General features: G+C 32.6%; 2 protein-coding genes, 1 long non-coding RNA gene and 1 pseudogene across 5 annotated transcripts in view; 3 read left to right on the top strand and 1 right to left on the bottom strand.

The window, feature by feature from the left end:
- Positions 1 to 307: 307 nt before the first annotated feature.
- RpL26 (ribosomal protein L26) lies at positions 308 to 1,636 on the top strand. The gene is made up of 4 exons (XM_033350253.2): positions 308 to 460; positions 733 to 913; positions 1,047 to 1,187; positions 1,449 to 1,636. The coding sequence occupies exons 2-4, from the start codon at positions 746 to 748 to the stop codon at positions 1,584 to 1,586; spliced, it is 447 nt and encodes a 148-aa protein (XP_033206144.1). The 5' UTR covers positions 308 to 460; positions 733 to 745; the 3' UTR covers positions 1,587 to 1,636.
- Positions 1,637 to 1,778: 142 nt separating this feature from the next.
- Positions 1,779 to 5,067, bottom strand: LOC117166339 (uncharacterized; annotated as a pseudogene). Its single transcript, XR_013060188.1, has 5 exons — positions 4,779 to 5,067; positions 2,703 to 4,690; positions 2,502 to 2,615; positions 2,272 to 2,422; positions 1,779 to 2,183 (listed from the first exon to the last, which is right to left on the bottom strand). The product of XR_013060188.1 is annotated as an uncharacterized LOC117166339 (transcript).
- A 190-nt stretch (positions 5,068 to 5,257) lies between these two features.
- loco (regulator of G protein signaling family member locomotion defects) overlaps positions 5,258 to 22,847 on the top strand; it is a 39,788-nt gene continuing 22,198 nt past the window's right edge. Inside the window, exons 1-15 of one of the 2 annotated variants that reach the window (XM_033350225.2) lie at positions 5,258 to 7,080; positions 7,188 to 7,796; positions 8,179 to 8,817; positions 11,022 to 11,132; positions 11,212 to 11,436; positions 11,540 to 11,778; positions 11,863 to 12,055; positions 12,309 to 12,518; positions 12,906 to 13,182; positions 13,270 to 13,418; positions 13,506 to 13,589; positions 13,690 to 13,834; positions 13,933 to 14,024; positions 14,207 to 14,462; positions 22,288 to 22,330. In XM_033350225.2, coding sequence (XP_033206116.2) covers positions 6,439 to 7,080; positions 7,188 to 7,796; positions 8,179 to 8,817; positions 11,022 to 11,132; positions 11,212 to 11,436; positions 11,540 to 11,778; positions 11,863 to 12,055; positions 12,309 to 12,518; positions 12,906 to 13,182; positions 13,270 to 13,418; positions 13,506 to 13,589; positions 13,690 to 13,834; positions 13,933 to 14,024; positions 14,207 to 14,462; positions 22,288 to 22,330 — 3,914 coding nt within the window. In that variant the 5' untranslated portion in view covers positions 5,258 to 6,438. Of the gene's footprint in view, positions 7,081 to 7,187; positions 7,797 to 8,178; positions 8,818 to 11,021; positions 11,133 to 11,211; positions 11,437 to 11,539; positions 11,779 to 11,862; positions 12,056 to 12,308; positions 12,519 to 12,905; positions 13,183 to 13,269; positions 13,419 to 13,505; positions 13,590 to 13,689; positions 13,835 to 13,932; positions 14,025 to 14,206; positions 15,239 to 22,287; positions 22,331 to 22,847 lie in introns of those variants that run through there. The other variant, XM_033350226.2, reaches the window with a different exon arrangement.
- LOC143303670 (uncharacterized) lies at positions 15,379 to 19,839 on the top strand. Its single transcript, XR_013060191.1, has 3 exons — positions 15,379 to 15,688; positions 16,714 to 17,004; positions 19,596 to 19,839. It is a non-coding gene; the product is annotated as an uncharacterized LOC143303670 (long non-coding RNA).

The following is a 22,847-nucleotide window of genomic DNA, read 5'->3' as shown; positions in this document are numbered from 1 at the left end:
AGGGCGAGTGATTTATGCCTTGGCAATATTCTTTTCCATGGTAACGAAAGATATCTATGAAAGATAGATACGAAATTTGAAAGTGATTATAGTTGTTACTGATAAATAATTTTGACATTTAGTCTATTGATAGATCAAATTTATTAATTTATTAAATAACTTTTGTTCGTTACCTCAGCTACGCTGCTGTACAGTTAAATTCGCGGTGCTAGAATTTACCTTATTGTCATACAAGATATTCACGCTAAAGGGAGCCACAGGCCTACACCAGTTCACAACAATATTTGATATCTTATAGAACCATAAATATGTTAAAACTTTAAGACGAATTTACAACAATGTTACTATGTGTGAACTGGGAGTGAGATAGATTTTCACTAGATTATATAGACAAATTTGTATTTCTTTCGTGCCGAGCAAGCGTTCTTCCGGTTGGGGCTACTGAGTTGGGCTGTTGTCGGTAAGTTCATTGAAATCAAAATCGATTTCAATCGTACTTAAAAAAATAATCTCGGCAGAAATTTTATATTAAAATCATGTTACTCTTTCTCTAATATATAAATATGAATATCTTTAGGTTTTGAAAACGAATAATAATTGTAGTTGAAATAGTGACAGTAACTAACCTATAACTGTTTGTTATTTACATTCAACATACCACATTATTTTACTACGAGCTATCATAATTGTACTTTATTATAATTAATACAGAGTTATATTTTGCATGCACAGGTAACCAACAACAATGAAATTCAATAAACTTGTTTCTTCTTCGCGCCGAAAAAACCGAAAGAGGCATTTCACGGCACCTTCTCACGTTCGGAGGAGACTTATGTCAGCTCCTCTTTCCAAAGAACTTCGGCAAAAATATAACGTTCGTTCTATGCCAATTCGTAAAGATGATGAAGTTCAGGTAGGGTAATATTTTATAAATCGTTTGAAGATTGAAAAGTGTTCAAATTAAATGTGATAAAACATATTAAAAATAAGTAATTATTTTATAAAACCTCATTCATTAAACATTTTTGTTTATTTATTGCCTAAAGGTTGTTCGTGGGCATTATAAAGGCCAACAAGTTGGAAAAGTTGTTCAAGTGTACAGGAAAAAGTTTGTTATATACATAGAAAGAATTCAACGTGAAAAAGCTAACACTGCTAATGTATATGTTGGTATCGACCCATCCAAGGTAAGCTATTTTTTGTATTGTGTTTTGGTATATATGTATTATTAAATTTTGATAAATGATGAACTAAACCATTCACGTAGATTAAAGCACAAAGCTTGTTGGTTTCGTTGATATACAAGGGTTCTCCTTTATGTCTATGAATTTGACTTGTTTAGCTTTTTTACTGCAGAAAAGTTGGCACTGATATTATAAAACTTCACCTTTTTTTTCTGGTTAAAAAATATTTACTGTTTTCTAATTTATATCTTTTGTGATTTACAGACAGTGATTGTAAAATTAAAGATGGACAAGGATCGTAAGAAGATTATTGACAGGAGGAGTAAAGGTAGGCTTGCAGCATTAGGCAAGGATAAAGGAAAATATACCGAAGACTCAACTGCAGCCATGGAAACTTCATAAATTTAAGTCAGTTTCATTTATAAAATTAAATAAAAACATTAATATTAGAATCTGTGTGTAATACTCCTTTTACTCATTTAATGCTCTTAGTCATACACTAAAAGGTGTTTTGGAATTTAAATACCATATTTATATTTATAGCATAAAATACAAGTATAAAAGTAAATGCTTGGAAAAAAATAAAAGTGCACATATTTATAAAATTCTTGTTACATTTATACGTATAAAGACAATCATGTATTGCTATTGTCCGATATTTATACATTCTATGAACTGCATATCGCAACATAAATTCTGTCCTTTCTAAAATATTACTTCAACATATAAATTGTTTAATTTATCTAAAAATTACAGAAACTCGTAATTTTCTACATGTACATTATTTATATAAAATATTTTATTCATCAATATTTAAACACCTTTTTTTGAGTGATAGATCTTGCTCTGTTTGGGAGTGTCTCTTTTTTGAGATTATCTCATCTTTGATTTCATCAGAAGAATCAATATTGTGATTAGAACACTGATCTGAGAATTCTGCATGAGAGTCTTTTGTAACTTTTTCTCGTACTACGATTCTTGCTATTGGTTTAATGTTTACTGAAAAGAGAAGAGAACCAATTAATAAAAGAAGCATATTTTTTTAATAACATTAATTTAAGTATTTATCAATTTACTCATTACATACCTATTTTGTAAGGTTTCTTTCTTTTTCTAGTACCAAGAAAGCAAGATACATTATCTATATTTTTATATTCAACTCTGTACTTTTGTTTTCCAAGTTTCAATGTTTTTTCTGTGAAAGCTATTTTACTTTGCAGTAACTGATTTTCAAGTAGCTAGATACAACAAAATATAATTTTTTCAATAATATACTACACATTGGATTGAGCAATTATATCATGACATATATCATACCTTAGATGGAATGTCTATAATAAAGACTTCATCATCTACTTCTACATCTTTGAGTGTAAAGGAAGGCTTTGTTGTTTCAACCAATAAATTTTCCTTCTCTATAAATTCCTGTAACTTTAAGAGGGCAAAGGATAAGAAAAGATTAACAAAATATAAAGGTAATATAAGAGAAAATAGAAAAAACAAAATTCTTATTTATACATTGTATGGTCTACGTATTGATTCCTTTTTCCCACACTGCATCATATCTTCAATTTTTAAGTCCTTTTCACTTGATGCTTTCGTATGCTTTTCTTTGTCAAAATTACGACTTATTGCATAGTTTAAATCTGATTTATGTTGAACAGATTTATTACCAGCAAATGATAGTTGTTTAGTATCTAGAGATGAATCTTCATTGGTGTTTGAACATTGTTTCAAAATATTATCTTCATCATCCAAGCAATAGATAGTCTGTTCTGAAAAGTCTTCATTTTTTTGTAATTTTGTATAAAGTTGGATTGAATTTTCATGGTTAGGATGTACGTTATCATTTTCATTACCTAATACATCAGAAAATTCTGAGGAACGTTTGAATAGCTTGTCTCTCATATTTTCAACATTGTAATTTCTATCATCATTCTCACTGGTACTAGAGTCACTGTCTACTAAATTTAATCTCCTTAATTGTTGATATCGTTTTTCAGTTATTGGAGAAGTACTGTCTTTCATCATCAACTTCATTTCCTTTACCTCAGATTTTTCATCACAAAAATCATTTACGCTTAATTCTTCTGATTCAATATTTTCATTAAGCACAGATATATCGCACATTATTTTATACTTTTTATTAACAATTTCTGTATGAGTAACTTTGGGTTGCAGTTTATCTGTTTGTATCTTTTGTTTGCATTTTACCTGATTTGTATCTATATTTTCATTTGCAAGTAATATTGTATCTTTAGAAGTATTAGATTTCAAGTTATCATCATCGTCTATTAAATTATTTTTAGAAGAGTTTACTATGGAAGAAGTATTTGATGTATCTTCTTTTTCTTCTTTTTGAGTCCTATTTTTAAAGTTCTTATAATGCTTTCCTCCATGTTCTAAATTTTCTTCCTCTGTATCTTCATCGATACCCGAGTCTTTTAGTTGGTATGTGTTACCAATAACCGAGGGCTTGTTCATAAATGTTTCTGTAATATTTAGGTCTTTTTCTGCCTGATTAGGACAATTTCGATCCACAGACATATTTTTACAATTAGTATCCCGAATTTCATTAACATTATATAATGAAAATGACAACCTTTTCTGTGTTTTTGTGTTAGGACTTCCAAGCATTTTATAGCAATAATTTTTATCTGATTGGAATTCTTTACTGATATTATTCACTGTAGGATCTGATTGTTCTAATTTATCATTATTATTTGTTACTTTTTGTACTGTAGTTGCATTGCATGTTATTTCAGTTGAATCTGAAGTTGTGTCACATACATCTTTAACAGTAGCAGTATTTATTTCATCTTTCACTGACACTTGATCTTCTAAATTTAAAACATTCTCTTTAATACAATCTATAAAATATTTATGAGGTGTGTTTGTCTTACTTTGTATATTACTTTGAACATTATCAGTCATTACAGAAAAAGCTTCTTTAGTATCATCATTATCACATGTAAATTTATTTGCATCTATCCTTTTTTTCAAAGAAAGAGCTTTTTGAGATTTTCTCTTAACAACATTTCGCCATCCTAAATTTATAGGTGATGTACTTTTAGGTCTTTTTATGACTGTTTTTTTAGGTTTTACATTAGATATAAAATCATCTTCATTAGTCACAGATTCTATTTCACAAGAATATCTTCTATTCTTTTCTAACGTCTCTTTTATATAATTTGATAATGATACATTAGATTTGTATAAAATACTATAATCATCCTCAGTGAAAGTGTCATTGCAATCTGTTTCACTGTCATCTGTCACATTTCGAAGAACTGAAGTCTTCATTTTAATATATTGGCTATATGTCTTTATGCTTTGATACTGTTTAATTGCAGCATTCATAGCTTTATTTCTGCGACGTAATCTTCTACATGGTACCAGTTTATGTAACAAAGAGAAATCTATCATTCTGTTTGCGACTGTATTTGGTACTATATTCCATGTAATTTCATCAGATTCCATAGTGTAGCTTTTCACTAACCTAATATCTGTAACATTAGAATATTTTTTATAGAATATTAATTACATTTAAAAATAATCGATATCTCAAATTAATAGGTATAGAAAAATGATTACTTGAATTACACTTTATAATAATGTAGCCTAAAAAATGTATCACTTCACAAATAAAGCTGGCACGCAAGTACAACCCATTGAAATGAATTAGAATTTAGTGGTTAGGAAACTTTATACACATGTAACATACATACATATGTATGCATACAATTTAAAACTCCATATTACGTTTTTAACATTTTTTAAAATGAATTCATACAATTCCTTTACATATAATATTTGATTAAAAACACTTTTCTAGCCTTCCAAAAACTATACGTAAAATACATTTTCAATCGTTGCAATAAAAGTGATCAAAAATATATTTACACACCAGTCAAACGTAAAATTAAATAAAAAGGTAGACAAATTTAGAATATAATTATTAAAATTAATATGAGCTTTCATAAAACATTTAAAATTTAGCGAAATAAATTTTTTAACTGACATCAATCACAATTTATTTTATATACGTTTTTCAAAAATACAAAGTGACTCCGCAATTTATGGTGCAAATGGGGCCAGGGAGATTCTATGGCTCAAAGTAAAACGAATATAAAAAGTAAAATTGCGTTAGAAATTTCTTTTCGAATCAAGTTTAAAAATTTGCGAAGTATACCTACATTTGCTTAATTCATGGCTAGACAGAAGTAGATAATCGATAAGAGGTTATTCCACATGCAAAATTAAGTCGAGAATGTAGAATACAATTTTTTGAGCCTCTGAAGGCTCATTTTCGAGAAAATCGAATTTGAAAATTTGTCTAGTACGCGTGTACTCGGTTAATTTTTTACTATTACATACATTCACGTGTACATGAATGAGTATGTAAATTGAATGGGTCACACATGACGAAATGGAATTGAATTTAAAGAAAAAAATGAATAATGAAGAAAGTTTATTTCACTTTGCATAACAGTTTTTTATTTTTATTATCGGCATATAAAAGTGGAAAGAAAACGCTATAAAATTACTTGGGAGGCATACAAGGTTTTACCACCACTAGAATTTTTGTTGTACGAAAATAGGATTCCATACGAAGAAAGAAAGTGTTTCGTTATGAAATTTCTAGTAGAATGTGCATTTGTATACCGGAAGTGTATGGATCGATGAATATAGGTACAAACAATGATGTAAATGAAAGAAAAGTGGAGGGAGTGAAAGGATAGAAGTAAAAGAAAAAGAATAATGAGATTGCCAAAACATTTTATAGTTGTTCGTGTGTTTAGATGTATGAGATAAATACTAGTACATATTTCAATGGTAATAACAAAGATAGGATGCTACATACACAAGTAAAAAAATTTTGAAAAATTCTGTTTTAAAGTTTAGTGATGCAGTAAGTAATAGAGTGTGAGAGAAAGAGGTGCAAAAGCGCAGAAAGAACGCCGTCACGAACCGCAAGCGTAAACGGTCGAAAACCGATTTCAAATAGAAATTGATTATAGATCCTCTATAGATGATTAGTTAGAGTCGATCGAGTGATAGAATAAAAAAATAATTCAACTTTCATATTTTCACTTATTCTTTGAAAGAATTAAAAGAAACTGATGGAATTTAGGGAAAGATGATTCGGGAGTTTTTTTGGATCGTGAAAGTGTTAGGTGAACGATAGTCTTTGATTGACAAATTAGAAAGATAAATTGAAACTTGTATGAATTGATGAAAAGAAAATCTAAGAATGCACCAAAACAGAAAAAAGAAAAAGCGAGTGAATTACGGTGTAAGGGCAGTCGAGGTATTGCGTGGAATGAAGGGATTTGGCTTTACGATCTCGGGACAACAACCTTGCATATTGAGCTGCATCGTTCCAGGAAGTCCAGCGGATATCGCTGGATTACGAGCCGGCGATTATTTAGTATCTGTTAATGGCCACAATGTTAGCAAACTGCCCCATGACGATGTTGTGCAATTAATTGGTCGTTCAAAGGGTATTTTAAAGTTGCAAATAGCTGAAAATTATTATTCTGATTCCTCTGACGAAGAAGGAGTAACAGCAGTACGCTGCAAGCCCAAATATATTCATAAACCTCGTGCAAGTAATATGGGAGCGCTACAATTACAATGTAGAGTTGCCAAAGTTGTGCGAGATTTACAAAGTGGTGCTATGTTTGATGTAGCAGGAAAAACACCACCTGAATTGCAAAACCATGGAACTTACTGTAATTTACATTATCACTGGGATATGTCTAGTCCTCTTCCACCACCACCACCGCCAGCATCTCATAAAAGAGATTCTGAGAAAATAGTGCATAGAACAGTTGTTGGTTACCTCGGAACTATAGATATTCCAAATCAATTGCATCCGTCTTGTATGATGCAGGTAATTTTGATAACACTATCATTACTATCTCTTAATTCTGTATAAACACTAAGTTATCCTTGAATTTGATCTAATATGATTTTACTAATTCATATTTATTCTTCTAGGTATTGAGAAAATGCATCAAACGGTTGAAAGCTGAGAAAAGAAATCCAACCACAGTATTGTTAACAATACATGTAGCAAATATAAAACTCACCAATTCAGAAAATCGTGTTATAGCAGAATATCCGTCCTATAGAATAATATTTTGTAATTCCTTTTCTGAACAAGATAAACAATATTTTGGGATATTAACTAAATCTGTTAAAGATAAAGAAAATATTGTTTCCAATTCCTGCCATGTTTTTACAATATACTATAAATTAATTGATCATATAGTACATTCTAGTGTGTGCAATATATTTGGTTTTACATGCACCAAAACTTCTGAACTAAATGTATGTCAGGAATTTCCAGACAGTTGCAATGGTCTGATTGGTGCTATACAAACTTTGTACATATCAGATTCAACAGCTACTGACACAAATCCATATAATGAAATGAGGAGACATCAAGAAACTGCTTCTCCGCAACCAAGCAATATAAGTACATCAACAGCTCATTCGAGTAATAGTGATTCCGGAATTGGCTATAAGGATGATTGTACAAGTCGATCAGATAAAAATATCGTACAAAATATTCCCCGAAGAAGATGTCCAACTTTGGAATATAGGGTATGTTGATTAAAATGCTCATAGTAGTTAACTCAGTTAATATTAAATGGATTGTAGGATTTACATTGTAATAACACTATTCTATAATATTTGTTACTTAGTCAGTAAATATATATTGAAATGTATGTAGTCCTTTTTTTGTTATTTAAAATATAAAGTTTTTCATGGATACACCTGTTACATTTTGTCATTTTATCTATCTGAGTTCTAAAGAAATTTTAATGATTGTAATATGGGTATTATTCAATCCATTGTGGTTATAAAAAAAAATACTTAAAATATATGATAGTTTAAACTATTTTCATAACTATTCTAAATTGAACAGTTTTCATTTTACTTAATAAATAAAGATCTCCTTCTAAGTAACATGATATATGTTTAGGATGCGTGTGAATATTCGTCAAGATCATACGGTAACGAAGCTGTAGATTTGAGATTAACGGTACGAGCTGTATCAAAAACATGCTGGAACGAAACAAATAAATTGAGCAAAGATAGTCTGGAATTGCCTCGTGAAAGTGTGATGTTTAATGATTTTTGCAATGGCATAAGTACGTGTTCGAAAGCGATAGAAAATTCCGACATGAATTCCGACATACAAAAGGGAACGAAGAGGGGGGACTTGCCCACCTGTCCATTGCCATCTGCTTCAACAGTTAAGCAGGGGTTGCTTAGTTCGTCCGTTGGCTCTCTTGTGTCCGTTTGCACCACCGCAATGCTGCACGGTTTAAAAGATCCTGTTGAGACGCCCGGTGATGCCGCAATTAAGTCGCAATCGGAATTGTTGGCACTTACGAGACTAGCGGAATCGAAAGAAATCGACGTACCAGACAAGTTTAGCCCGAAAGTTTTTTCTGGTATTTCCAAATCTTTAGTGCATAGTTTTGAAGACCTTAATACAAGCATGGATTACGTTCGACCACTGTGCCAAACTTATTCAGATAAATCGGATAATTCACGTCCTTGGGGAAGCTTGCAAGAAATTAGAAACGTTGGGACCTGTGCGCAGAATATCTGTCTGGTAAGATTTATATTTATTATTTCCAATATTTACTTTTGCTAACGCGATCTACAATGTGGGAGATTCAGGATCAGATCGTGTTTGGGACCTGTTTCGGGTTTTCAAAAAATCTAAGAAAGTTAGTGGATACTTATTATAACATTTCTATTACAATATCCAATAAGTTTCAAAATGGAATATTTATCTCAAATACCGGGTCCGATATTGTTCTCATTGGGGGCATAAACGTCTCACGTTATACACGGAAGATTAATTGGTTCTTAAATGAGTTATCAATTTACAATTTGAGATTATTGCAATAAATGGGATACAAATATAATGGAAAAGGAAGACAAAATTTAAATATTTGCATTAAATGAAAGAATAATGCCTGAAATTGCAAATAAGGAAAAAGAAATATGAGAACAGAGGGGAAGCACGAGTAAATGAGTGAGTTCTATGAATAAGTGAGCGAGATAATGCACGAGTGTGAGCGAGTGAGCGAGCGAAAGAAGAAGAGAAAAAGAGAGAATGATGGGAATTAGAGTATCATATTTCGGTTCGATAGTTCAATTCGATAGTACAATTTTTGGATGAAATAACGAAAATAATTTTACGAAAGAAATCGAATAAGTAGATAGAAGTAGCAAAGAAGATATATTTAGTATGAATAAATGAAGGTACCGACGGATAAACCGACCGACCGACTGAGCTTGGAACTTGGAAAGGAGAGGGAAAGAGAAAGAGAAGGAAATGAAGTACGAGCGAATATACCCGTAGCGGTAGTGCACATGAGAGTGACATGTTACACACAAAATGAACGTGACGCTGTCGTGCAATAGTTACAATGTTGATTACTATAGAATCATGGTTGAATTAATTATTTAGAAAAATTAATTGAATAATCGTTCGTGTAAATTATCGGTTCGATTGTAAGAAATCGATCGGTCGATCGTGTCGGTTCTGTCGGTATACGTCGTGTTCGGCTGACCATTGAGTTGAACAGACACCGTGTGCGGAATCATAATTGTCAACGGGTGCATCGCTGCAGTTGGGCGGAGCCCTTATTATTACGAGCATACCACAATCTTGTTTTGATAGTTAATACCAAAGAAAATTATTTCCTTGACTGTATTATGTTTATATAAGTATTTTTATTTTTCCTTCGATAAATGGGATCGTTACGTGTGTACACGAAGGAATACGATCTTCGATCACGACATGGATACCGTGGTGAAATCGGTATGTACGACACGGTCAATATTTTATGGAATTACTAGGAGATCATCTAATGGATTCTAGTTCGACGTTCTTTATTTTTTCAAAGTTAATCAGTTGTTTACATTAAAGAAGTGACAAAGTGAAATCGAAGAGCATTCTCGCTATTGTTATTTTATAAATCAGGACAGAAAATGAAATTTTAATGATTTGATCTATGATCAATAGTCGACAACGTCAAATCGATATGTTACGTCGATACGTTATACTGTTACACCGATACGTATTGTTATCGTTCTAATAATTGAAATTAATTATATTTTCGCGCCCTCTTAAATCTTTTTATAATCATATTTTCCTTAATTCTATTTCAATTATTTGTGATTATGATGTACTTGTTCAAATCTTATCAACGATTGATATATATTAAATAAGTGACTCAGATATTTATGGTTATATATTTTTGTTGTCGGGAATGTTACGAAACAGGGAGGAAATAGATGTATTAAGAATTATTTATTATTACGTAGAATTATAAGTATTTTTCGTTTTTATGTTAGCTTTTCTTGTTTTAGTAGTTCTCTCTCTTTTTTTATTTTGAATTTATAATTATAAATATTTAAAGTTCTTAAAACGACTTATATACAGTTGCTTAATTATAGCTGTAGTACAATGGATTAGACGGACTATTATACGAATTGGAGTTAATGTATAAAAGACCATGAAGTTCTATTGACAAGTAAATTAAATGTTATATAATAACAATTATTAAAGACCGTATAAAGTTAGTGATTGCATACCGTTCTTTTTGTTCCTTGATTTATTCTTAACCAATATTTGTAATATTTGTTATGTTTGCAATAGTCGTATATAATAATCGTAATATTCGTAACGTTCGTATAAGGCTGAAGGCGCACGCGCTTGATCGTTTCCCCTATGACTCGTTTAATCCCATTTAACGACGTTATCAATAAAATATAATTTTTTTTAATGCTTCTTTCACACAGCACGGTAGTACACAATTATGCGATAAGAATACCGATTGTAAAAACATACATGCATGGGCCAATGGTTTTGAAAAATTACTAGAAGATCCAAAAGGTTTACAAACATTTGCGGTAAGAATGAAATTTTATTTTCACTAAATAAATACACATTGCATATTTTTCTAATACCTTTTTTCTTTTCATAATTTAGGAGTTTCTAAAAAAAGAATTTAGCCATGAAAATATCTACTTTTGGGCTGCTTGTGAGAGATACAAAGATACTAAAGATGTTACTACAAGACGTAAGTTGGCAAATCAAATTTACCAACGTCATTTGTCCACTACAGCAGCTGAACCTGTAAACGTTGATAGCCATGCAACTGGCCAAATAACGCAAGAACTTCTTAGTGAAGCACCTGCTGACCTTTTCTTACAGGTGTTCATGACATGTTTTTTTATTCTTCTGTTCAATTCTGCAATTGTGTTTATTACCATTATTAATATTATATTAGTTGTTCTGTATTAATAGAAATCGTTAGTTTGTATTTTATTTTCAGGCTCAAAAACAGGTTTTTAATCTAATGAAGTTTGATAGTTATCCGAGATTTTTAAGATCTGATTTATATCGTCGTTGTGTAGAAACAGGAAATTCCATAACTGGAGTAGAAGATTGTGATTTAAATCTTACCAGTTCTCCTAGTGTAAAGCTAAAGAAGAGTCACTCAGATGCAGAAGATCGATGTAGAAAATCTATTCTTCCATGGAATAGAAAAAACAGGTACTGATAATAAATAGTATTTAATAAATACTAATTGAAAACAAATGTTATCAGTGTATATTCGTCATAGTAATGTCTTTTTAGATCTAAATCAAAAGATCGTGGGGAATCTGAATATAATAAAGGCCCTAATAGAAATGAGACCATATATAAGAGCTTTACAACTATGAAAAGAGAAGCAGAAGGTAATAACAACGACGACAGTATTTCTATATCTAGCAGCAGGTCTTCATTAGCATCATGGGATTTGGCATTAAGACAATCATTCCACAAACATGTAAGTATTCTTTCTTTTTCTCTTACATTGTACATTGTAATTAAAAATAAACTTAGAAACTATTTTGTTTGGTAAAGCAATTGTATCGAAGGCAAGTATAACCATTGTATGTGTTAGTTTTACTTGTAATGCAAGTGTGTAGTAGATATTTTGGTATTGCAACTATGCGCAGATGTTTGTTGAAAGCTAATGTTAGTGTTATTAAGCACACATTTAATTTCGAATCTACAAAAGTTGTATGTATAACTTGTAGTCTTTATCGTCCTACGAAGGACAGTCGAATGAAACGAAAGAAGTTCGTGCCAAATGTACCGGGTTATGTCGGGTAATATTACCCGATGGATCGACTACGGTTGTGCCAACTAGCCAAATGGAGAGTATTAAAGATGTGGTTACACGCCTCCTTGATAAAAGAGCTCTTCGATATTCTAACTATGACGTTCTAATCCTTGCTACAGATGAGGTTTGTGATCTCTTGTATTTGTTTAATGCACCTTTTAAAATTATCGCTCGAAACTAATAAAATAATTTGTTGATGTTAAACATGTATGGGACACGCTTCTTTCTTGCACATAGTCTGATTGAATGAAATGATAAGGTTGAATGGTATAACGATTGTAGGAGATTGTTGTTTTATGAGAATTGTTATGCATGCATTTCTGGTGTAGTTTTTGTAGTTGGGCACATTTGCATTAAACTTGATGTAAAATATACGTATTTTATGTATGCCGTACACGTATAATTTATAATCTAGTATAAACAGTCCAATCGAAACGAATATTCGTTGTACTTGTTATTACCTATACAGTATTAATATTTGAAAATGATAAAAAATTTCTTGTGTTTTCAGACTATAGATACAAAATATCCATCATCGGTACTGGCTGGTCAAGAAGTGGAAGTTGTACCAACGAAAATACTGAAAGTCGATCTACCTTCCCGTCGAGTAATAACTGTGATTGCACATAAAGGCAGAACTCTTAAAGATGTACTAAGGCCACTTCTAAATAAGTATGGTTTTAATTTAGAAACTATTACTGTATGGAGTGAAAACCACCGTGTTTGTACGGATGTACAGGCTATTGATGCTCCTGCGAGGCTAATTTTGACCAACATAAAGGATCAAGGTAATAAAAATGTTAGGATATAATAAGCTACAAGAAATTGGTAAAACATTAACTGTTGAAATAATTTGAGGGGAAACATTTTTGTAGATCCACAGAAAGAATTAACCACAGTTAAATACACTCATGATGGATCAAATTCTCAATCCACTCTAGACGAAATCACAAATAGAGTATTTGAAGAGCTTTTGGTGGGCAAAGGCGCGAGTAAATATCATTACAATGATGGTTCATGTAAGGTAAGAAATGTTTTATTTATCTAAATAATTATCTGAAAAAATTAATTGCTTTTTTATTTATGGGTTATTTTATTTTCTGGGATATAGTCCGACGATCAACGTTCTGAGGGTTCCTCTATCTTGCCGAGTAAATTTTTTCTTCGAGATTCTACAATGCATGGAAAAAAGAAGGTATGGTAGATGTCTGTTATTTTATATGTCAACTTACATTCAGTGTACATGTTGCTTTGGAAGATCGATTTTTATATATCCATATATTTTAATGTTAAAGGGAGGGAAGCCTAAATGTAATATGAACGAAAAAAGCAATGCGAACGATTATGTCTCCGAAGAAACTGCCAAATCTCATCCTCCTTTAATAGCAAAATGGCGGAACGGGGTAAAACTGCAATTACCGGGAAAATTCGACGGCGAAGGTAAATTATATATCATAGTACGAGAATAGTATTGCTAATAATAAAATTAGAAATATCTTTATCCAAGTATAGGATAATATTTATATTTATATTTATAGATTTATACGAAGGTTTAAAACGCGCACAAAGATCTAGATTAGAAGATCAGAGAGGCACAGAGATCAATTTTGAATTGCCAGACTTTTTAAAGGTAAACAAAAAACGAAACTTATATGCTCTGGGGTATAATAATGCGTATTTTTTTAATGATACCAAACATTTTCATAAAGCATATTGTCAGTTATCGTAGTAACGTTTTTAAATACATTTCATTTTTGAAATTTTTATTATGCGTTGCGTTTCGACCCTTAAAGCTATGAAATTACTGATCAGAACAAGGAAAATGGTAAGCCGACGGATCGCAACAAAGTTCGAAGACCTAGGATAATATCTACCAATTGCGAAGCAAATGCCAAGTTTTACAGTTCGATTCACGAACGGCAAAACTGTGGCGGACATGATCAAAATACGACAACAACAGCAACACCTATAACAACAACATCAACCGCAACGACGACATTGGCTTCAGCAAAGAATGGAGATCTTGATAAACGATTCCATGTATTGGCTACTGGAAAGGAATTGCAGAGTAAGTCATCAGATAGTTCGTTCATATTAGATACAACTTTGACGGACGGAGATCGGACCGTTGTAGAGAATGGATCTTGCTCCCGAAATACTGCTTTGGATTCTTTCGATACTCAAGTCAACTCGTTAAGTGTAATGAAATCATCGAAACCTCCACCCCTTCCGCCGAAGCCAAAAAATCTTGTAACATGCGCAACAAAAAGTGGGTATATCATGTCTTCGAAATCTTTACCAAAGTCAAATTGTGCCGTTTCTTTAAGTCCAACCGAATTTACTCGGAAAAATATTTTATAACGTATTGCATTAGGGAAACGACATTCACATATTTTTGTATCTAGAATACATAAAATATACCACAAAATGAGCGAAAGTGCTTTCTAATCAATTTTGTATGTATCATATGCATTGCTACATATTTGAGGCAAAATGGTAATAAGGCGAAAAAGTTTGTATTTGTAGTATTATTCAGAACTTATTACCATTACGATTACGATCTTGTATCATACCACTTCGCCTCGATCGGTGGTAAGGTGCCCGATCCTCAAAGATGCCTTTATTCTAACGATATTCACAACGTATTTTTAATCATAAAAAAAATTTTAGTCTAAACTTATTTATGATGTTTTTACAGTACAGCTGTTACTCTCCTGGTTATACAGGACATATATTTTATTATTGTAATTTATAGCGAATGAATATTGTTATACGTAAACGATGGAAAAAATATTTGAGATTTTATGCACATTAAATAAATTATATAAACTTTGTTTTATAGAAGCGTTTCTTTTGTTTCTGTGTTAATTCGATATTTATTCCGATACAAATAGCGGAGGAAAATTTTCATAGTCATGTAAATTTATGTTCGGCGCACATAGGAACATGTGTTCAACGGTTTTCTGTCTCCTTTGTACTTTTGATTTCTTGATTTATTTCCTTGCGCTTTTGTAGGTGGCGTTATATGCAATGATAATATATTTACGCGGGCTTGTCATCATTGTCAGTTTGTTTAGCTCGATATACGAGTCAACGAAGTTCGATTTGATTATCGTGTTTCGACCAGCGAAATTATGTATGTATCTGACGTTAGTTTTTGATATGTTGTTTTACCATGTTAAAAGAGAATCGTTACAGTTAATTAGTACAAAGTGTAAAGAACTTGATTTTTCAATATTTCAAGTTGGAAACTTTTGTACAAAAGTCTTGTAAATAAAGTCTGATCAAAGAAAGGTAAGTAACTGAAAGATTAATTTAAAGATATATTTACAGATTATTTTATTTCCCTTAAATATTACTTAGTTACTATTAAAGCAGAATGTTTCGTCCTATAAAAGATAATAAGAAATCATCTTAAATTATTTAATGTTATTATCACCTAACCCTACACAGTGTAAATACGCTATCCGATTCTTATCCTTTGTTCCATTCGTTCTGTTACTGTTCAAAGACGATTCTCTGTCATTCAATGATTATAAATGAGATATAATGTAGCGTGTATATAAGAATAATTAAACTATTAAATTAAAAATACAATGGAACACATTTTGTATCGATAGTGTGAAAACTATTTTACTATTACGAAATTTCTCAAAATTTCTGACTTCTAGCTTTTACTTTTTGAAGATTTTATCTTTTATAATTCGTTCCGTGTATCAAATAATTACTATACAAAAGAGTTATATATAATTAGTGAAATTTAATATTATATTCTCTATTATATTATACGTATTAAAAGTATCGACGAAGTAAGCAAGGGGAACACGTGCGTTGCTCTGTTCAAATCTTTTATTGTCAAAGTGTTTTTCGATGCGTTCGAGATTGAATAATTAGGCTCATGCGTGTGTTATTAAAGAGGTAAAAAGTAAGATACTGAAACCTTTTATTGTTGATATCGGTCAGATTTGACATTTACGACTGATAAGAGATAAACGTATAATTAATTGCTTCTAATTCTAATTGCAGGTTAAGTATAAGAAAGATTCACAAGATACTGCACATTAACTCGTAAAACAGTTTTTATTCGAAAGTTTGATTGGATAGCTATTTAGACTGAGAGAACAAAGTAAATAATTAAAAAATATTTCGCTTTAATAATATTATATTATATTATATGTAATTTAATAATGTTAACATTTAGAATATAATATTGAGTTCGTTCTTCGCCCTTCATTATTTATCATTTTATCATTAAATTCGTATTTCTTCAAATTCTCATGTAGATTCTATATACATCTCTTCTATATTTCCGTTTGCAGATTATTTTTGATTCGTAGTCCTTGTAAGGGCACGTAAAACCTATTGGTTTAGACGCATTGAAAGCGTTGAAAAAATTGGACGCACAAGAGATACGATGTCTGGTTATAAACGCGTATCTGTATTATCCTGCATTACTGAAATAGACGAATGTTCACCGGACAAACGTCAAGAGCAAACAGCAACATTCGTGTCACCGATTTCCGGAATTATTCGTAGCTTGATGAACTCCGCGCTCTCACCGCGCAATTATTCGAATTGCAAGAACAATGTAATCGATGAGAATGTAGTAGGTAAGCAAAATGAATACTTGCAAAACTACAACAGTACAGTGTCTCAAAAAATACATCGGCATATTTTAGTTATCAGATTTGTGTAAAGAATAATTTTTCGTATACACGTGTTTCCAACGCATAATTAATAAGCTGGGAGCTATAAAACCGTAGTAATTTTCATTTTCACGATAATTTGAAAAATACCCTCTCCTAGCACTACGTAGTTAATTAACGTATTACTTAACGACTATATAGCGATGTATTACCCGAATTACCTGCAATACTACTTTTTATAAGTTTCTAAACATTTCTATTTACAAAAATGACCACCATAGCAATTATGAGTTAAGTTTCATTTCTGCTTCATAAGTTACTCATATTTGGTTAATTATCGACAATAAAAAAAATGTTGAAGTTGTGTAGAGAAAACTGCAAGTGGAGGGGAGTGTGATTAAGGTGGGATGGAGTGGGGGTAAAGAGGAACGTGGTGGGGATATGAAATAAGCTATTCACGTTGGAACGAGAATAACGGAATAAATACGTTATTTTGTGCAAACAGCGAATTAATGCAGAGCAATTTGCAATGATTGCTTCAATACATAAGTAATGTTCTCATATACATTTAATTTTCCGTTTATTTTGAAACAAAAATTCGCCCGGTAGAACTAATGGTGAACCAATACGAAATGACTGACTTCTTTGATCAGAAGGAAAGCTGTTTGGGTTGACAAAAAAAGTCTGATTAGTAATTCGGTTTATAACCGTTAAAGGTTGCCGATCAAAACTTGGAGGTTCAGATTGCAAGACCTGCCTTACCGGCTCCACGAGAAATGCTAATACACCGAAACCCTCGAGAATACAAAAACCTGAGATACCCCTCACACCTTATAGGCCCTTATAGATTCTCGAAGCCCTTTACCATCTCTTCGTCATTTTCTCTCTTCTTTCCCCTCCTTCTTTAATTTCTTTCACTCCATACGTCCACGTCGTCTTCCCCTTCCTATAATCTTTTTTTGCTTCTCCGCTCCACTTTTTTTCTTCTTCATCGACTTTACATCTATTCGAATATTTTAATTTGACATTTGCTTTTATTGTTCGTTCCGTAGTTATGGTAAAGATGCGTTAGCGTTTGAGACAGTTCGGAACGTTGGAAACAGACGTTTATCGCTACTCGCGATGCGGAAGAGCAAGAGCGCGGTGAAACGTATTTCGTTAGCAGCTGTGTTATTCCCTGAACGGTGATCTTTGTTTAATCGCCATTTGTGCTTTATCATATATTACGCGCTGATGCACGCGCCTGTATAATCACACACGTTATCAGAAATATCTATTTAACGTATAGTCCGTCTTTTTTCCCCTCTATTTACTTGCTGTGTTTTTAAGGTTTCCTTTTTTCATTAGTATCGTATAGTAAACAAAAGGGCAACGACCAGAATACTTCTGCACTAATTGATACTATCAATGAATTGTTAAGTGACAAGTTGTAGGTTATAGAAGTAAGCTATAATTTTGTAACTGTATGTCAAATACGATTATTGGATTATTTGTAATTTGTAAAATTTGATCGTAAATTTTCATGTGTCTTATTATCAAACATGTTCTAATTATGTGAGAGAATCTATTGGTACTGTCAATTTGTAATTTGTTACAAAATATTTGTACACATTTCACTAATAATATTGGATCAATTGTACAACAATTGTACACATAAGGCAATGCGAGCACAGATAATAAAGCACGTTGTTAATTCTCTCAAATCTTCAAGCAACCATAGGTAGGGGTTTCCCTTATTACCTGTGCTACCCTCTTTTCAAGTATGTTATTCATCGAAGGTCGTTGAGAAGAGGAGTGAGTAAGAATGTACGATTAATAAGCAAAATTATCTCATGTTACCGGAATTTGTTTTGCGATAATCTTTAATTTTGCAATAATTTTGCGTCACTTTGTAAACGTACGAAACGTTCCAGTTCGATACCGGTTGACGGTTCGATGACGGTCATGGTGCAATGGGTTGCACCTGTGTGGTAAACGAGCGATATATAAGTCTTTCATTCCATTTCAGTCCATTCGTGACTTATTTCTTAGTAGCTTCTATTTATTCGCTTGTTATGTATTTGGCTATCCAATTTGTTCATCTTTTTATTCATTGTAAAATAATTCTATTATTTAAATAGAATAGAAATAGAAACAAAATACCATTGTGTGCTTAAAGAAAGAGTATCAATATTGAAGGAGCCTACACGTTAGAGGAATATTAGGAAAATGAAATATTTCATATTCATCATGCGACTATTTATAAAAATTACAATCGGATTCGGTGATATCCAGTTGGCGAGGGTAGTCCGCGCCCCTATATATATCTCCTGTCGTTTTTTTGCTAACCGATCGATGCTTCTACTGGTCAACCGTCGAATTTTTTCTCATCAACGAAATTGTACAAGTTGTATGAACGCTACCACAGCGTAGAGAACCTGTGCGCTTAAGTGTATAATGTATAACGTATTACGGTTGCAATGAGCATAGATAAGCTGAGATATGCGCTTATATAAACACAATACAAATATACTAGCTTTCTCTATAGTTTGGATAATTGTTATTTTTCTTAATAGGACAAAAAAAATGAGGTTGCACCAAAGGAAAGAAAATGGATGAGAAGTGAAAGGATGAGGAAAATGGAAAGAGAAGGGGTGAGACAGAGAATATATGATCCACGGTAGGAACAACGGGAGCAATTAGGTGTAGTCGGGTACTAGAGCGTTGAACGCAGGAAAACGATGGGGCGCTAACGTGTGCCTCTGGTGTCTCCTGGTATTCCAAGGGGTCGGTACTTACCCCACTAGGGGAAGGTAAGGGCTCAGGGGGCAGACATATGAGCACACATGGGACGACAGTCACCACCTGGCAGTGTGTAGTCGAATGCTTACCATCGTTGAACGAATATACGAACGTACGCGAGTGTACGAATGGTGGGTACCCGAGTGAAACGCGTTGCAACCCCAACCCTCCACTTGGCTCGTGCCACCGTACATTGTCGTAGGCTTTTCTTCTCTCGGTTATCGACTCGAAGACAGTCTGTTGGATGAAAACGGTTAGACTCTGCGACCATACACCGTTTCATTATGTTTGCACGATTATTCTGCTACGTCTACTTCGGACACCAACGAGTATGTTCTAATTTAACGATTTCTTAATATTTGGAGGCTACACAGAGGAATTTTAAAGTCCAATACACTTGTAACTAGTTGCATATTATTTGTGGCTATCGTAATTGTATAATTATTCTGTGGTTCTATGTAAAATTTCTTGGACTTTTTGCCTGTTTTTTTAAACGTAATATGTCTTTGCGCATGGCGAGTGATTTTTCAATGCAAGTAACGATAAGTCATTCTTTTGGTTACCAAGTGGTCAGTCAGAAAATTGAGAAATATTGACTTGTCATGTTTTCCCTCCTATAATCTTCATTCCAAATAGAAATGCTAAGAGATATGAATAAACTGTACGTAGCTCGGACTACTTGCGATAAGTTTCTATTATAATTTGGGTCAGATGACCACCATTACGTTTGCACAATCATTCTATTCCATCTGCTTTAACACCAGCCAATTCCTTCTTACTTAACAATTATTTTTAACGTATTATTTTATATTTCAAATACAAACAACAGTGGATAAACAGCTAAACATTAGCTACATTGAACAATGCGCGATAATCATTTAGTTCAGACGTTTGTCCAAATTCGATTTTCATTTGATTGAATTTTATTGATACGATATCGATCGGTAGCATGTACAGGCCTGTATACTCTCATAGATGTGTGCACGTACGATTCTAATGATTACGGAACATACGTTCGACATCTGCATCCTAATCTCGCTAGTCTGGTCCGCGTGACTGTGACAGCACCTCCGCTAGTAGTTTGTATTTATTCTTTATTTATAGAACACAGATATTCACGTCGAAAATAGATTTTAGTAGGAGGGCGGTTATTCGAAAAGTCGACATGAACATGTACAAATGCAGTTCCACCCTAAAGTCTCTCCCTCATCCTTTTCTCCTTGGTGATGTGGTGTATATTTAACCAGCGTCGTTTTTTACGCGGTCCAACGGTCCATGTTAGATCTTTCCATGTTTCAGCTTAAGTCTCATCTTCGAAACCTTCAGCATTTTTCCCTTTTAACAGCAGCGATGACTAAAGTATAAAATCTGTACTAAAGAAATTAAACCACAAATCCATTAAAAGTTGGTAATTTACAAAAAAGATTAGCGAAGGATCATATCCTTCAAAGAAATTTACACGAGACTTAAGAAAGAGAACTGTCCTGTACCAATATTTTTACTCGCTACTGGCCACGATACAGTCTTGTCCAGTAGTAGAGGAACGGTTGTTCTCTCTTGCTTTTTCTTTGTAGTCTTTCGCTTGCCTCGCAATCTGTTTGACGATTCTGATGTAAGCTGGTGCAGTGACAAGACTGGTCAGTCGCGAAAAAAGAGTTATTCATTTTCGTAACCGTATCCGCATAGCGTCAACCGTAACCGTAACCACCGTAACCGTAACCAACTTAACCGTGCCATCGCAGGAAAAGGAAAGACAAGATGAAAAGAATCGTTAATGAAGAAAAAACATACTACCTGAGTTAACTCGAAGAGGTGGAATAAAGATAGTATGTCAGAACGGAATATTCCTCTTTTCTTTTTCTTTCTCTTTCCTTAAGTAAATAGTGTATTATAAACAGATCATTTAGAATATTTTATATAAGAAGACTTGCTTTATTTATAAAAGATATAGTATAGATATGATATAGTATAGATTATTTATAAGTAGAAGATATACTTTGTTTATAAATAATAGTCAAAAGGATAAATGTACTAGTAAGAAGTTGGTAACCAGTAAAACGAACGAACTCGTCACAGACACTGCACCAACTTCCTGCGGAAATGCTGTACAGTGAACGCAATAAGGAGGAAAGGCGTTCCGGTCTTCTAGCGACCCTATTTTCGTATTGCGGTCACCTTTTCTTTTACCTTTTACGCAAAATACACTCGTTACTGCTCGATTTCATGTTCTTATATTTTTCTCATATCTAACTATCCGGTCAGCATAGCGTTTAATATAAGAACTCTTTCTATCTAGGATATTAACAAACGAAGGAATGCTTGCAGATCGTTCGACTGATCGAAAATGAAGAAATGTATGCTTGTAGAATATATATTTTTATATATGTATCTAGTATTTAATTTAACTTTCTATACATGTATTTTATTCTTATACGTCAACTAATCTTATCTTTTATTTAGTTCCAGATTTGGATCACGATGAACAATCCAGTTATAGCAACAACAAACGGTGAGTGTATTTTTTGGCTTCGATTCATATAGTCTAGTAACATTTTATATTAACTCGTCGAACGTAGTACTACAAATTTTACGTCTTAACGTAGCATCATTTGTAACGCTATTATCAATATTTTGTTCTTATAAAAAGTTGACAATATGTACCTTCGTCATTTTGTTTCGTCTTCTCGTCGTATCGTTATACCGACAAAGCATTCGTTTGTCATTTACGAATTATTCGAGACCATCTTAAAAAAATCAACCATGTATAAACAAAATTAACATTTCGTGTTAACGCATCATTTACAAATTATTCGACATTTGAAACATTTTGAAATGGACAATGTGTACACATTCATATACTGGATATCGCGTTGACGCTGTAGCTCGAAAACGCTGACCAAGACCATTCATATTTTCTAGTTCCATTCATCGCCAGGAAGATTCACTTGTCTTTTCTTTCTCTTTCTACCTCACTCGCCGGTTCCCACCGTTTCTGGTAAGCTTATCCATCTCGTTCGGCGCCGTAC

This window comes from Bombus vancouverensis, chromosome 15 (genome assembly GCF_051014615.1).
Source record: "Bombus vancouverensis nearcticus chromosome 15, iyBomVanc1_principal, whole genome shotgun sequence".
NCBI lineage: Eukaryota > Metazoa > Arthropoda > Insecta > Hymenoptera > Apidae > Bombus > Bombus vancouverensis.
The sequence above is the reverse complement of the archived record's forward strand: the minus strand, read 5'-3'. Positions and strand labels throughout refer to the sequence as shown.

Excerpts from the sequence above, each read along its gene's own strand:
- RpL26 (XM_033350253.2), top strand. The coding sequence starts at position 746 with ATGAAATTCAATAAACTTGTTTCTTCTTCGCGCCGAAAAAACCGAAAG. Across the intron at positions 914-1,046 it reads GTAAAGATGATGAAGTTCAG|GTTGTTCGTGGGCATTATAA; the intron begins GTAGGGTAATAT and ends TATTGCCTAAAG. Across the intron at positions 1,188-1,448 it reads TTGGTATCGACCCATCCAAG|ACAGTGATTGTAAAATTAAA; the intron begins GTAAGCTATTTT and ends TGTGATTTACAG.